The 14285-nt window shown below is 36.9% G+C and overlaps 1 protein-coding gene across 1 annotated transcript in view; it reads left to right on the plus strand.

Annotated features, from left to right (window-relative positions):
* The window catches only part of LOC121379159 (coiled-coil domain-containing protein 112-like), a 65894-nt gene that overhangs the window by 421 nt on the left and 51188 nt on the right, over window positions 1-14285 (plus strand). The window contains exons 2-9 of the mRNA XM_041507658.1: window positions 1440-1525; window positions 4992-5113; window positions 6396-6485; window positions 8360-8435; window positions 10022-10205; window positions 10841-10927; window positions 11239-11388; window positions 12851-12985. Coding sequence (XP_041363592.1) covers window positions 1440-1525; window positions 4992-5113; window positions 6396-6485; window positions 8360-8435; window positions 10022-10205; window positions 10841-10927; window positions 11239-11388; window positions 12851-12985 — 930 coding nt within the window. The remainder of the gene's footprint in view (window positions 1-1439; window positions 1526-4991; window positions 5114-6395; window positions 6486-8359; window positions 8436-10021; window positions 10206-10840; window positions 10928-11238; window positions 11389-12850; window positions 12986-14285) is intronic.

Here is a 14285-nt window from a genome sequence, read left to right on the forward strand (position 1 = left end):
TAAACGGTATAATTATGTGTATTTAAACTGAAAATGAGAACATAGACAAATGCAAACAAAAGTCTTAAAATTTGAAAAGTTTTGCACCTTAACTAACGGTCATTCCAGTTCACAAATGTCACATTGTTACAAAACTCTTGAAAACATAAATTTGATAAAAGCGAAATAAAGATCCATGTGTGTGCACAATCTACCTGAGAAAAAAATCCATGTAGGCATCTTAGCCATGCATGACAATGAACATAATGTATGCATCTGCAGTGCTGTGCCACTCAAAAAAATGATTCCGAAACTGATTATGATCTAGTTCATAAAAATATACTCAAATGTAAATGCACATTACTGAGTTTATAGGGCCGATCAAATTTTCCATAGCAAAGACACATTGCGGTCGAAATAGCAACTACCACCACCTTTTCCAACCCTAATCGTGTAGTGTGATCTTTTTCAAGCATATGGAGACTAAGAAATACTTACTTTGAAACGATCTTCACTTTGAATTAAAGGAAAAACGACTGACTGCATGACTTGTGTTTGAAACGCGCTGTGCATTATGATAGGAAAATGAAACTCGGAACAATCTTGTATGTGGAAAAGGATTGGTGAAGTCATTTCTCGTTCCATAATGAATAAAAAAAACAATAAAACTAAAAATTTATTAAAGTTAATAAAATAACTTAAAACGTCAAAATAAATTAAAGTTAATAAAATAAAGTAAACTAAAATAAAAGAAATAAAAATTGCTTTTTCTAAAGCGCTTCAAATCAAGGCGTAGCGGCAATTGATTTACAGCGCTTTCACGCTGTCAAATCGCTTACTTTATGGGCCAGGGCGTGTCGGGCCACTACGCCTAACGGCCCTGGGGAAACCCCTGTGTAGTGTATTTCTGATTATGCACTGCCTCATTGGTGAGAGACACATTTTATTCAGTATTTCACAGTGTTCGCATAGAAAATGGTTTTTGAATGCTTAGGTGTGTTGATACTGTATTAATTATCATAATTCAATATACTTTGCTATTTTAAAGTTATTTCAGTTACAAACGTGACATTTCGTAGACCTCACCGCAGTGACTACGCAGTCATGAATTATTTTATTTTTTAATTGTAATTTGTTTAACGTTTATTTTAATACCAAATAAGTTATTTGGCTTGGCTTCATCATTTCATGGAAAGATATCATTTCCAAATGAAATTGTAACTTAACAGAAAGTCAAACGAACCATCGACTTGTTTGATAACGGCGTTCAAAATAAGCAAGTTTGTCCTGACAAGTGAACATTACTATTACTAAACTCCCATAAACTCCAACTAGAAGTCAGGACCCGAATGCCTGTGTAACTGGTAATGGGTTGGGGGGGCGAATTAACATATTTTGGGGGGGAGGAGGTGGGGGATTAAAAATTAAAAAGTTACCTGTTTCCTTTTGTTTGTTTTCAGACTGAAACCTCATCTGCACTAAGATGTAGGAATAATCAAACAAAGAAGACAGAAACACTTCGAGAGATACACAAGTTAGCCGTGCAGTACGTTTTGTTTCTTTCTAATTCACCGTTTTCTTTCTTTTTAATATAATGTTTTTTTGTTTCCAAGCTGGAGGTTACATGTGGAAATACTGATGAATTGTATTTCAGCGGCATTTAGTAATTCTCAGATCATTTAATCAGTCCACTCTTCTAACACCCCTTCTACCCCAGTGTACATTTAATTTTTATCTCTGAAGCATTTTTATGGTCCACCTAAAAACATTATGTTTGAATTTCATTATACTGATTCAGTGATTGTTCAATGTGCAATAAAATTTACTTTTGTTAATTAATATATGTAAGCTTTACTCAGAGTATGACAAATATTTTGAAAAGTCACTAGTCACAGGGCTAGTGGGTTTGTGAAAACCACCAATATAAGCTATAATAAAAATTTAGTTTAACAGATTTTGAAATTTTCACACCCATGGACCAAATACCACGGAATGGCCCTAAACTTAGAACCTGAGCAGGGTAAATCAAATATGTTAACGACAGAAACCAGTTATTTTAGTTATCCTGCAATTCACATAGAAATAAAATAAAAAAATGAAATGAGCCATTTTATTTCACAACTTTACCGTTTTTAGATAAGTACATGTATCTCCACAAGTGTTGAATGCCTTGTCGTCTACAGTATTTATACACAACAAAATGTTTTTTGTTTTTTTGGGGGGGGGGGTTAATTAAAATTTGTCTTCAATTTCAAAACGTTTTTAAATAATCAAAACAATCACTGGAAATAAAAGAATAAGTAACTTTGAACAATATATTCATTTGCTAATTGTAACTAGTGCAGAAAATACATGTAGATCCGTCCCAAAAATCTATATTTTTGGTCATTGACTGGAAATATAGTTTTTTATTTAGTCATCATACATTGTACAGATCTTAACAATACATGTACATGTATATGTGGCTTGTGACAGATGGAACTAAATGCAAACATCTATTGTTGTCACCGTCAGAAATGTAAAACCTATTCCGACGGCGACAACAATAGATGTTTGCATTTAGCTCCATCTGTCACAATCCACAAGATGTACATCAATGAAACTTAATTCATAGCTATGTGGGGCGGGATATAGCATACTGGTAAAGTGCTCGCCTGAAGCGCGGACAATCTAGAATCGGGTAATTTATCATTCCAGCTAGTGCACCATGACTGGTATCTCAAAGGCTGTGGTATGTGTTATCTTGTCTTTGGGATGATGCATTTATGTGTAAACGATCCCTAGCAACTAATGAAAAAATGTAGAATAGCTAAATGTTTGACATCCAATAGCCAGGGCTTATTGCATTTTTATAAAATCCACTAACCATGTGTTCAGTGATTTCAAACATTTACTAGCCACGATTAAAAATTAATTAGCCCTACTTTACTTTTAAGGTGATACAATATTACTAATAGTAATAATCGGATATGTCACCTAAAGAGGTATACACGGCTCATACGCGGTTAAGGAAAATCTGGAAAGTTATGGAATTTACAAATACTTTTTCCAGGCCCCCTGTCGGTGGACCCATTGGGCTATTTTTCGTTCCAGCCAGTGCTCCACAACTGGTGTAATAAAGGCTGTGGTATGTACTATCCTGTCTGGGATGGTGCATATAAAAGATCCCTTGCTGCTAATCGAAAAGAGCCCATGAAGTGGCGACAGCGGGTTTCCTCTCTCAATATCTCTGTGGTCTTTAACCATATGCCTGATGCCATATAACCGTCAATAATATGTGTTGAGTGCATCATTAAATAAAACATTTCCTTCCTTTCCCCAGGCCCTTGAAGGTACTGGAAAAATTTAATTTTATTAAAAAGTATTGGAAAGTTATGGAAAATCGTGAGGATAGATATTTTTTGTCAATTTACAACGATTACTCAAATGGCCAAATGGTGACAATGTCTTAAGTGAACTCGGCCAATTGATGCCCATCTATTAAACTGGAACTATATAGTGTAAATAAGTTAAATAGTTAGGCCTAGTTTTTGTTTATAATGTATGTGAGATACCTGTGACCCAGCAGAACTTATGAGTACAAGACTAAAATTGATGCTCATTATAGAGCTAAAGGTACCGTATGTATGTTTCATATATCATGATATATTGTAGACCAAAAATCATGAAACATGCGGTGCTGTGGAAAAAACCCTGTAAGTTAGCACATTTGGTTGTTGGAAAATTATGGATGACGGTCCTGGAAAATTTTGGAAATTTGTTCTGCTAAAAGTGTAGAACCCTGGTATATAGAGCTTAAAAACACTAAGATTGTGTGGGTGGGGTCAGGATATTCATATGTACAAAATAGACAAATGCAGCATTTGACAACTTTTTTTATCACTATGGCAATAGTGGTTATTTACTAGCCCAACATTGAATATCACTAGCCGTAGCAGTGGGGCTACCATAGTCTAGAAGCCCTGAGTAGCTGATTAATATAGCAATATGCTCTAGTGGTGTCATTAAACAAAACAACCAATAGACCTCTTTCACATTCCACTGCGCATGACCCTATCTGATAGACGCTAACTGTGAACTCACGTGAGATCTCGCAAAAATAGCCCTGTGTACATTTTGGGGGGCACAGACAATGGGAGGCCACGCAATAGGAATGTGAATATATCTCTATGATTAATTATTCTATCGGTAGGGAATCCGAAAATTCGGTCGACATCCAACAAAGACTTATTAGAATTTAAGCCAAAATAATTAATTGTATGAATCTTTTAATTTTGCATTGTTAAAACCCTTGACAGGCGGCTCTAGAGACTTCGTCTAAGTTAATGTTTTACTGCTTTTGGTCTTAAACCATTCCGATGTCAACTTTCTGATAAGAAATATGTACATTTGTTGCTAGAGATTCACAGCTCCTACGAAGCTACTCATGACGCTCATGACAACTGTCGATCATGCCGCCCCAAGTTGTATATATAGCTTGGATATATTCTAATTCGGCAAGGGACGTTACTCTTTGCGCACAATGGGAATGTGAAAGAGGTCTATTGTATATGTATGAATGTATCTAGGTGCATGTAAAAAAAAAAAAGAAATTTATTGAATTAAAATTTGAATTTAAAAAACTGCTTGCCTTGTCACATGCCGATATTGTTAATTATTTATTTACTCAAAATTACTGTGAACTGAGAGCTACTGCTCCCTACATAATTTCAGGAGAACTGTTTCTCACTCACTATTGATTTTCAAACCCTAAAGCTCTGTCCTAACCAGCTGCGAGTGATTATTTTAGAAATCATTAATTTCCATTGCCTCATTCTAACTGTGCGCAACGCAACAGATTTATATGTCACATGCGTACGGTTAGGATACAGCAATTGAAATCAATGATTTCTAATATAAACCCTCGCGTCGCGCCCACCCGGTTAGGATAGAGCTTAAGGCTAAGCACTGTATTCAATGTTATTGAAATTACTTACTTGTTTATTTGTGTTTTCTTTTCTTTTTATTAATAGAATCCAAGCCCTGGAGGGTGAAAAAGGCACACATATTTACAGTAAACGAAATGATTTTTATGCTGACTTCAGACAGCTGGAAGAAACCGATAGCAAACAGACATCTGAGAGAAAAACAGAAGGTACAATGTAGCTGGTACTAGAGTTTTTGTGAACATACACAGCATAGCTCTGCTACTCACCAAGTTCACCATTTGCAAATTTTAGTTTAGCTTAGTAAAATTATTTCTTTTTTAACTTGGGCTGACCTGAACAAACGGCATTTTCTCCTATGTTAATTGACTGGTCTGAACATCCCAACAGCCAATGAGATGGCTTAAAATCTTCCAATGAGTCTTTTTATGAGTCACTTTTCAATTTACTTAGTAATAGATATTGTTATGTAATGTAATAACAAAAATTGGCAAATAAAATCTGTTTTGGGCTTCTACCAATATTAGTATGACAACAACAGACACCTTGTTTATGTATATCTATAGCGATATTCCAAACAGAAAAATATTGTCAATACCTACAGGTATGTTATTTTAATTATTAAAACGGATCTACTAGTCATAAACATGTTACAATAGTAGAAAACTCAAGCTTTTATCACCTATGTTTCTAGAATCCAATAATCAACATCATTCCTCAAATACTACCGGTATGTAAATTTTTTAATTACCAATCTGAATGTAAATTATTATTTTTTAAATTATTATATAAAGATATATTTTAAAAACGATACGTAACACAGGACAAACACTGCTTCTCTCACCCAAAATAGATGTATTAATTTCAATAAATTACAAGTATATGCATAGTATTAATCTTTCAAATTCTAACATGGCTTACTGGTAATAAGATGTTTTTTACAATGAAACTCAAAATTCCTTTTTTTTTTTTCTCTTTTTTTATTATAAAACAACGCTAAAAGTTCAAGTTAAGGGCTTCCAGTCAAATTTTAGAAATAAAAACCTGAAACTCTGGACAGTGTCATTAGAGTCTGACAGTCTCTGTTTCCTACTCCTCAAAATGAAGTTTATGTCATGATGAACATTATACATAGTAGGCCATTCTCAAGTATCCTTTCTTTCGTTTTTCCTTTTTTGGATGAAGTATTACAATTGCCATGTTAAACAGTTCCACTGCAAGTAATAGCCAGCATATATACTGCCACACATCTAAATAAGTGTTCAAACTGGAAATAATGTTATTGCAGTATGTAAAAATTTGTGAATGTTAAAATACTTTTTGTATTGTGAAATAACATAAAGTAAAATTCTTGTTGATAAATAAAATCTTTTTACTAAATCCGGTATGATAAAGAATGTTTTTTGTTTTTTTACCAGCACCTAAATCTCAGTAATTGCATATTCTTTTTATTAAGTTTTATAAATATAATATTTTGTCTTTTTTTCTCAGGTATCAAACTGAGGCAACAGCTTGATAAGATAAGCCACATGGTGAAGCGATTTCAGAGAGAACTCAGGGATGTGAAACCCACTCCAGAATGTTAGTAATGTTTTGTAAAATACAATCATAGTACAAGTCAGGGCTTTTGCCAGAGTGTAAAACGGGTATGGCACCATTCTCAATTATTTTGCTGATTATTATTTTAAGTTTATCTTTTGACAAAATTAATGACTTGTCATTATTGTATGATTTTCTTAACCCTAACCCTAACCTTAAACCTAACCTATTTTTGTTCTTGGTGAGAACCCCAATCCCCCCTGTTGACTGCATTCAGCACACCCCAATCCCCCCTGTCGACTGCAGTTGCATTCAGCACACCCCAATCCCCCTGTCGACTGCAGTTGCATTCAGCACACCCCAATCCCCCTGTCGACTGCAGTTGCATTCAGCACACCCCAATCCCCCTGTCGACTGCAGTTGCATTCAGCACACCCCAATCCCCCTGTCGACAGCAGTTGCATTCAGCACACATAATGAATATTGTAAAGCAAGGCTAGCTCTGTCACTCGCCAAATTCGCAAATTTTATTTTGATTTGGCAAAAACATTTCATGTAATAATTGGTATTTTGTTGAAAAATAACGGTGGATTTTGCATATTTGAAGATAATTTGGCGAATTGTTTTGCTCACCCAGAACTAGCCTAAATATTCAGTTCCATAGCTCCATAACCACAAATTTGTTTCTGGCAGAAACCCTGCAAATTAAAATGGTTTAACTTTCAGATCATTGAATGTAGATTAGAGGTAAAGTGCAGTGCAGTCATACCAAATTGTCAAACATTTTTATCTTGGTATATCTTCATGTTACTTTCAAAACCATCATGTCTAACTATTAGGTAACTTTCATTTCTATCATCTTCATTAATTTATTACCAGCGTCGTGGTAGGCCATCGGTCTACAGGCTGGTAGGTACTGGGTTCGGATCCCAGTTGAGGCATGGGATTTTTAATCCAGATACCGACTCCAAACCCTGAGTGAGTGCTCCGCAAGGCTCAATGAGTAGGTGTATACTACTTGCACCGACCAGTGATCCATAACTGGTTCAACAAAGGCCATGGTTTGTGCTATCCTGCCTGTGGGAAGCGCAAATAAAAGATCCCTTGCTGCTAATCAGAAGAGTAGCCCATATAGTGGCGACAGCGGGTTTCCTCTCAAAATCTGTGGTCCTTAACCATATGTCTGACGCCATATAACCGTAAATAAAATGTGTTGAGTGCGTCGTTAAATAAAACATTTCTTTCTTTCTTTCATTAATTTACTAAATATGTGTCTGTGTATTAAATGTAGGGAGAGGCCCTAATATAGGCATCAGCCTAGGTGCCAATCTCAAACTGCTGTATTTGATTGCAGAATAAAATGTAGTTCAAACCAGTGTACTAAACACATACAAATTATTTTTAGCTATTTCAGCTATTTTGTATCATTAACGTACACATCACTTCTTGTGACAAATTTACAGTCCTGAATCAAACTGAAGAGTTCCCACCAACAGCAGTTATAAACAAATTGTCCAATGATGGCAATTTTTTTAAAAGTGACTCTTGTAGCAAATAAACATGACTGGAAGGTTATATTAATGTATGTTGTCATATTTCAAATGTACAAAACTTCAAGGATCAATAAAAGTATACATTATGCCGTCATCGACAGCAATAAATTTTATCCAGCAACACAAACGTGCAGTTGATGACCCCCTGACCCCCTGACCTATGACAATTTATAATTGTATCTCAGCAAGAGCAATTGCCGTCAGTGCCATTGTTATGTTCGAGCCATGAATCCAACGTTGTCTTGTTGTTAGCAGTATCTCAAAATTAATTTTATGCAAAACCCAAAAATGTTACGTAACTTAATCTAGTGTCTGCAGTTTGAAGACCTAATGTAAAGTTTATGTAATGTTTTTATCTTCCAGTTGTGACGAAGCTCAAATCAATTATGGAGGATATTGAATCTACTATAAACACTTTCAAAGAACAGCAGCGTTCCAAGTGAGTTATTGATCATATTTAAATACGTCACTTTGTATGATGAGGCCCCTCAGCTGACCATTAGGGTTGTTTTGTTTTGGTTTTTTCCTCTTCCAAACATTACCCCATGACTGGTGTATCAAAGACTGAGGCATAAGCGTACGTGCTCCCATTTTGGTAGGGGGACAGGCTGGCTTTTGCTTACATTAAAGAAAAAGAAAAATTAGGGATCACATTAATGCCACCACTAGAGCACAATGGATGCTGAATGTCAAAACATTTCATCAATCTGACACAGTCTTCAAAGGAAAGTTAAATCTGTTTTGTTTAATGTCATCACTGTAGCCCATTGATCAATTAATGTTTCACAGACAAGACAGTATATACCTCAGTCTATAAGCAAACAAGTGCTGGAGGAAAACCTCACATTCGGGTAAAAACAGCAGATATTCGGGGAAAATATGCTAACCTGAAACCTTTTTACCATGTATTTTCATAATTCTACCGTCCAAATTAGTTGTAATCCATGTAAAAATGCATAGAGATTCATTTGCAACCCTATATAGCTATTTGGTAGTTATGCTAATATGACCAAATGTTCTTATCCTGACTGGCATTTTTCACTATTAGGGACATTTTTGATCACTGAAAGCAGACGTTTCTTAGACTTTATTATTTACATTAACAATTTCCAAACAACCGAAGTGGTTCTGGTCATCCTGGTGTTTCTAATATACAAATGACATTTTTCATATTTTAAAAACTTCACATACGTCTGTCATCTAAGGGTTATGGAGACGAGCTCTAGTCGTATTTCCCCATTTCAACATCACACACTCATATTTTAAAAACTTCACATACGTCTGTCATCTAAGGGTTATGGAGACAAGCTCTAGTCGTATTTCCCCATTTCAACATCACACACTCATATTTTAAAAACTTCACATACGTCTGTCATTCAAGGGTTATGGAGACGAGCTCTAGTCGTATTTCCCCATTTCAACGTCACACACTCATATTTTAAAAACTTCACATACGTCTGTCATCCAAGGGTTATGGAGACGAGCTCTAGTCGTATTTCCCCATTTCAACATCACACACTCATATTTTAAAAACTTCACATACGTCTGTCATCTAAGGGTTATGGAGACGAGCTCTAGTCGTATTTCCCCATTTCAACGTCACACACTCATATTTTAAAAACTTCACATACGTCTGTCATCCAAGGGTTATGGAGACGAGCTCTAGTCGTATTTCCCCATTTCAACATCACACACTCATATTTTAAAAACTTCACATACGTCTGTCATCCAAGGGTTATGGAGACGAGCTCTAGTCGTATTTCCCCATTTCAACATCACACACTCATATTTTAAAAACTTCACATACGTCTGTCATCCAAGGGTTATGGAGACGAGCTCTAGTCGTATTTCCCCATTTCAACATCACACACTCTTTCACTCTATTGTGTTACAAGTTTGTAAATTAACCAAAACTTACTTTTCATTTTTACGGGTTCAAACTAAAGACTTGGGCATTGAACGAAACCTGCTTTATTTACACTAATTTTGAACATTATAATTGGTGTGCTGTGTGCTGTTTTCCAGGTATGAAGAGTTGATGAAAGAGGAACGAACGACAAGTCAGGAACTGCATGCCCTGGAGAAGCGGTTTGAGTCGTGGAGTCAGGTTCCCGACCCTCCCACCTCATCCAGAGTGGCCTCCTCCAGGCCTCCAGCCAGCGCTAGAGACGTCACCAAAGACCTCCCACCTGAAGTAGCACAGTTTGAGGTGCGTAGCATTGTTGCTTTTTGTCTTGCCTTTGCGAAGTAAAAAGGCAAGATTTAGGTGTTACTTTTACAACAGTAGTGTCAAGTTTGGCATATAGGTCAGTTTGCCACAAACTGTAAGTCCTAGGTCAGTGAAACGTGGTTTGTAGTTGTACCTGTAGATATTCATCACTTTGCAAAGTGTAAAAAACAAAAAAGATCTTACCCGAGGAAAGCCATACTGAACTGAAATGTTTAGTTGTTAAATGTACAACAAAAAGTACACTGATATTTTATTTTTGTCTGGACTAGTGTTTGTACAAATTGCGTCTAAAACTAGAAAGTTTTTTCTTTCAAAATACCTTTTCTTGCTCACCCTAGTTCCTAGGATACATACCTTTTTTGTTTCACATAAAATTAATATTGACCAGGACAATCGGAAACACTGATAACTTAAGCAAGAAGTTGTAAGTAATATGTGATAAAGCTGTGCTTGCCAAACATTTTACACTGTCAATGGTAGCAGTCTTCGATTATTTACACGTGAACCTCATGTATCAGATTTCAGTACAAAGATACCATTCTTGGATTCATTACTGTGTTCATGGATTATGATGAAAAACACATGTTGTAGTTTCTTTGTTGTTTCGTTTTCAGAAATTTCTGCAGCAGAGTGGAGGAGTGAGGGGTGGATGGGATGAGTACGATCACCAAACATTCCTCAAGTTCCGCAGTCGATACAAGGTGAGCTTTACACTCCATACAAGGTGAGCTTTACAATTGTTACAAGGTGAGTTTTACTATCGATATAAGGTGAGTTTTACAGTCGATACAAGGTGAGTTAGTTTCCATACAAGGTGAGTTTTACAGTCAATATAAGTTGAGTTTTGCTATCTATATAAGGTGAGTTTTACAGTCGATACAAGGTGATTTTTACAGTTGATAGTGTTGGAAAGACATTTACAAAAGACTAGATCACTTCAAGCCCACACTACCTACACAGACTGAGGGGACTTGTATAGTAGATTTATTTTAATCTGTTTTATTTCCTGCAGGGGAAGATCGTGTTTGTAGATCACCTCAAGCCCGCACTACCTACACGGACTGAGGCTGAGATCCGTGAACACGAGGTGTGGTACGAGGAGTATCTCTTCCTCAACGATGTAAAAAAGGACAGTATCAAGAAGTGGAGAATGCAGAAGGAGGTACGTTACCAATATCTGTGAGGTATTGGGCGGGACGTAGCCCAGTGGTAAAGCGCTCACTTGATGCACAGTCAATCTAGGATCAATCTTTGTCGGTGGGCCCATTGGGCTATTTCTCGTTCCAACAGCCAGTGCACCACGTATGTGCTATCCTGTATGTTGGATGGTGCATGTAAGAGATCCCTTGCTATTAGTGGTAAAATATAGCAGGTTTCCTCTCTAAGACTAAATGTCAAAATTACCAAATATTTTACATCCAATAGCCGATGATTAATAAATCAAAGTGCTCTAGTGGTGTCGTTGAAGAAAACAAACTTTAACTTCAGTCAGGTATCAAAATAACCATATATATCACTTTACAGTTGTAATTTAATGTGCTGAAGGTGGGTGGTATGTAGTCCAGTGGCGAGGTGCTTGCCTGATGTGTGGTCAGCCTAGGATCGATCCCCGTCAGTGAGCCAATTCTCATTCCAACCAGTGCTCCTCCTCTGGTCTAACAAAGGCTGTGGTATGTACTTTCCCATCTGATTGTGCATATCAAGATCCCTCACTGCTAATCTAATAGTAACCCATGGAGTTGTGCAGTGGGTTTCGTCTCTAATTAACTGTGTGACCGGCCTCGGTGGCGTCGTGGCAGGCCATCGGTCTACAGGCTGGTAGGTACTGGGTTCGGATCCCAGTCGAGGCATGGGATTTTTAATCCAGAGACCGATTCTAAACCCTGAGTGAGTGCTCCGCAAGGCTCAATGGGTAGGTGTAAACCACTTGCATCGACCAGTGATCCATAATTGGTTCAACAAAGGCCATGGTTTGTGCTATTCTGCTTGTGGGAAGCGCAAATAAAAGATCCCTTGCTGCTAATCGGAAGAGTAGCCCATGTAGTGGCGACAGTGGGTTTCCTCTCAAATTCTGTGTGGTCCTTAACCATATGTCTGACGCCATATAAGCATAAATAAAATGTGTTGAGTGCGTCGTTAAATAAAACATTTCTTTCTTTCTAATTAACTGTGTGGTTCTTAGACAAATGCCAGATGTTATGTAACAGTAATATCGTTGACACACCAAATACAGTTCTGTCAGTGCATATCAATGCGTACTGATCTGATAACAAGTGACAAGGCACTGTCCAAATCGAGTGTGTCGATAACATTAAGCACAACACTAGCCTTCGTCATCGAGTACAACAATGTTTTAAATAGTTCTTTTATGTACTTGATGTGTTGCTTGTGGCATTATTACACCAGAATCCAAAACCGTACTGACCCATAAGCATGCTGTTCAATCCACATACATATGTGAATTGAGACCAAAACAGATTGATATAATTTTTTACCTGTATTTGGTGTATCACGACCCATATCCTTTCCAGATCAAAACTCATTGATACGTTTTGAAGTTTGGTGTGTCAACGGTATAAATAAAAATGAGATAGTGCCTTGTTAATTCTTGTCGTTTATTTCAGGAACACAAAGATGAAGTGATCATTCGGGCTCAGGAGGATGTATCCATGGCAATGCAGTCACATGACCCATCGACACTTGACGAGCAAACTCAGGCAGAGAGGCATGAAAAACTGGTCCAATTAAACGCTTGGAAGGTAAGTACATGTGTGACTAAAACACGGTCTTTGTTCTGCTGTGTAACATCTCGAAATGAATAAATAAATATCCCTTGTGTATGACTTTCACAGGATCTATTTTTAGGTCCCTACCAGTTTAACTGTCTGTTCATCTGTCTGTCTGTTCCACGTGTAGATTTTCTTACATTTTTTGCTTCACAATGCCTCAAGATATTGTGTATAGCTTTACCACAATATTATAGAGTTACAGGTCAAGTTGGACTTCCATGATGATTATTTACCCAACGTGTTGGCCTTAGAACTTGGTGTTGGCCCTCGAACTTAGTGTTCACCCTCGAACTTATGAGATATAAAACTTGGACCCAGTAGGGGACGTACTGCTTAGCTGTACTCTCAGAATGTTTGTTGTCATTTGCAAAATTCATAATTTAATTGTGCTGTGCTGTCATTAATTTTTGTGGGGAGTTTTGGTGATGTCCTGTAACTACCGCGGAGAAAACCCTTGGGATTTTTAAGAAATTTGAACCCAGTCTGTAATTTTAATTATGTTTTTAATTCCATCGCAAATAGTACCCCATGACTGGTATATCAATGGCTGTGGTATGGTTTTTTTTTTTTTTTAATGCATTACGTCAGAATTATTAATCCAATGTTTGACATCCATTAGCCGATGAGAAATAAATCAGTGTGCTCTATTGGTGTCGTTAAACAAAACATACAAAATGTTTCACACAAAGCTTACTGTAGCCCACTACTTTACAAGACTAAGTAGTTTTGTTTTTGTTGGGGTTTTTTTTTTGGGGGGGAGGGGGGGGGGGTTTGTTCTGTAACTTTTTATCCTTGTTATTTAGTCCATTAACTACTCTTGATGCCATCATGCTCGTTTTCATATTAGTTCCATACCGGACCGGTCCAACCAAAATGGTTATAGGTTTTGTCTCTGTTCATGTGTTTGAAATATATACTTTTGCAAAACAATTTTAGTGTACAGGGGGCAAGACGTAGTCTAGTGGTAAAGCACTCGCTTGATGCACGGTCGGTCTTGGGTCGATCGCCATCAGTGGGCCTATTGGGCTATTTCTCGTTCCAGCCAGTGCATCACGACTGGTATATCAAAGGCTGTGGTATGTGCTATCCTGTCTGTGGGATGCTGCATATAAGAGATCCCTTGCTACTAATAGAAAAATGTAGTGGGCTTCCTCTCTACGACTATATGTGAAAATTACCAAATAGCCGATGATTAATAAATCAGTGTGCTCTAGTGGTGTTGTTAAACAAAGCAATCCTTTTTTTCTTATCATCTACAGATAAAAATCAA

Source organism: Gigantopelta aegis, chromosome 2 (assembly GCF_016097555.1).
Source record: "Gigantopelta aegis isolate Gae_Host chromosome 2, Gae_host_genome, whole genome shotgun sequence".
Lineage (NCBI taxonomy): Eukaryota > Metazoa > Mollusca > Gastropoda > Neomphalida > Peltospiridae > Gigantopelta > Gigantopelta aegis.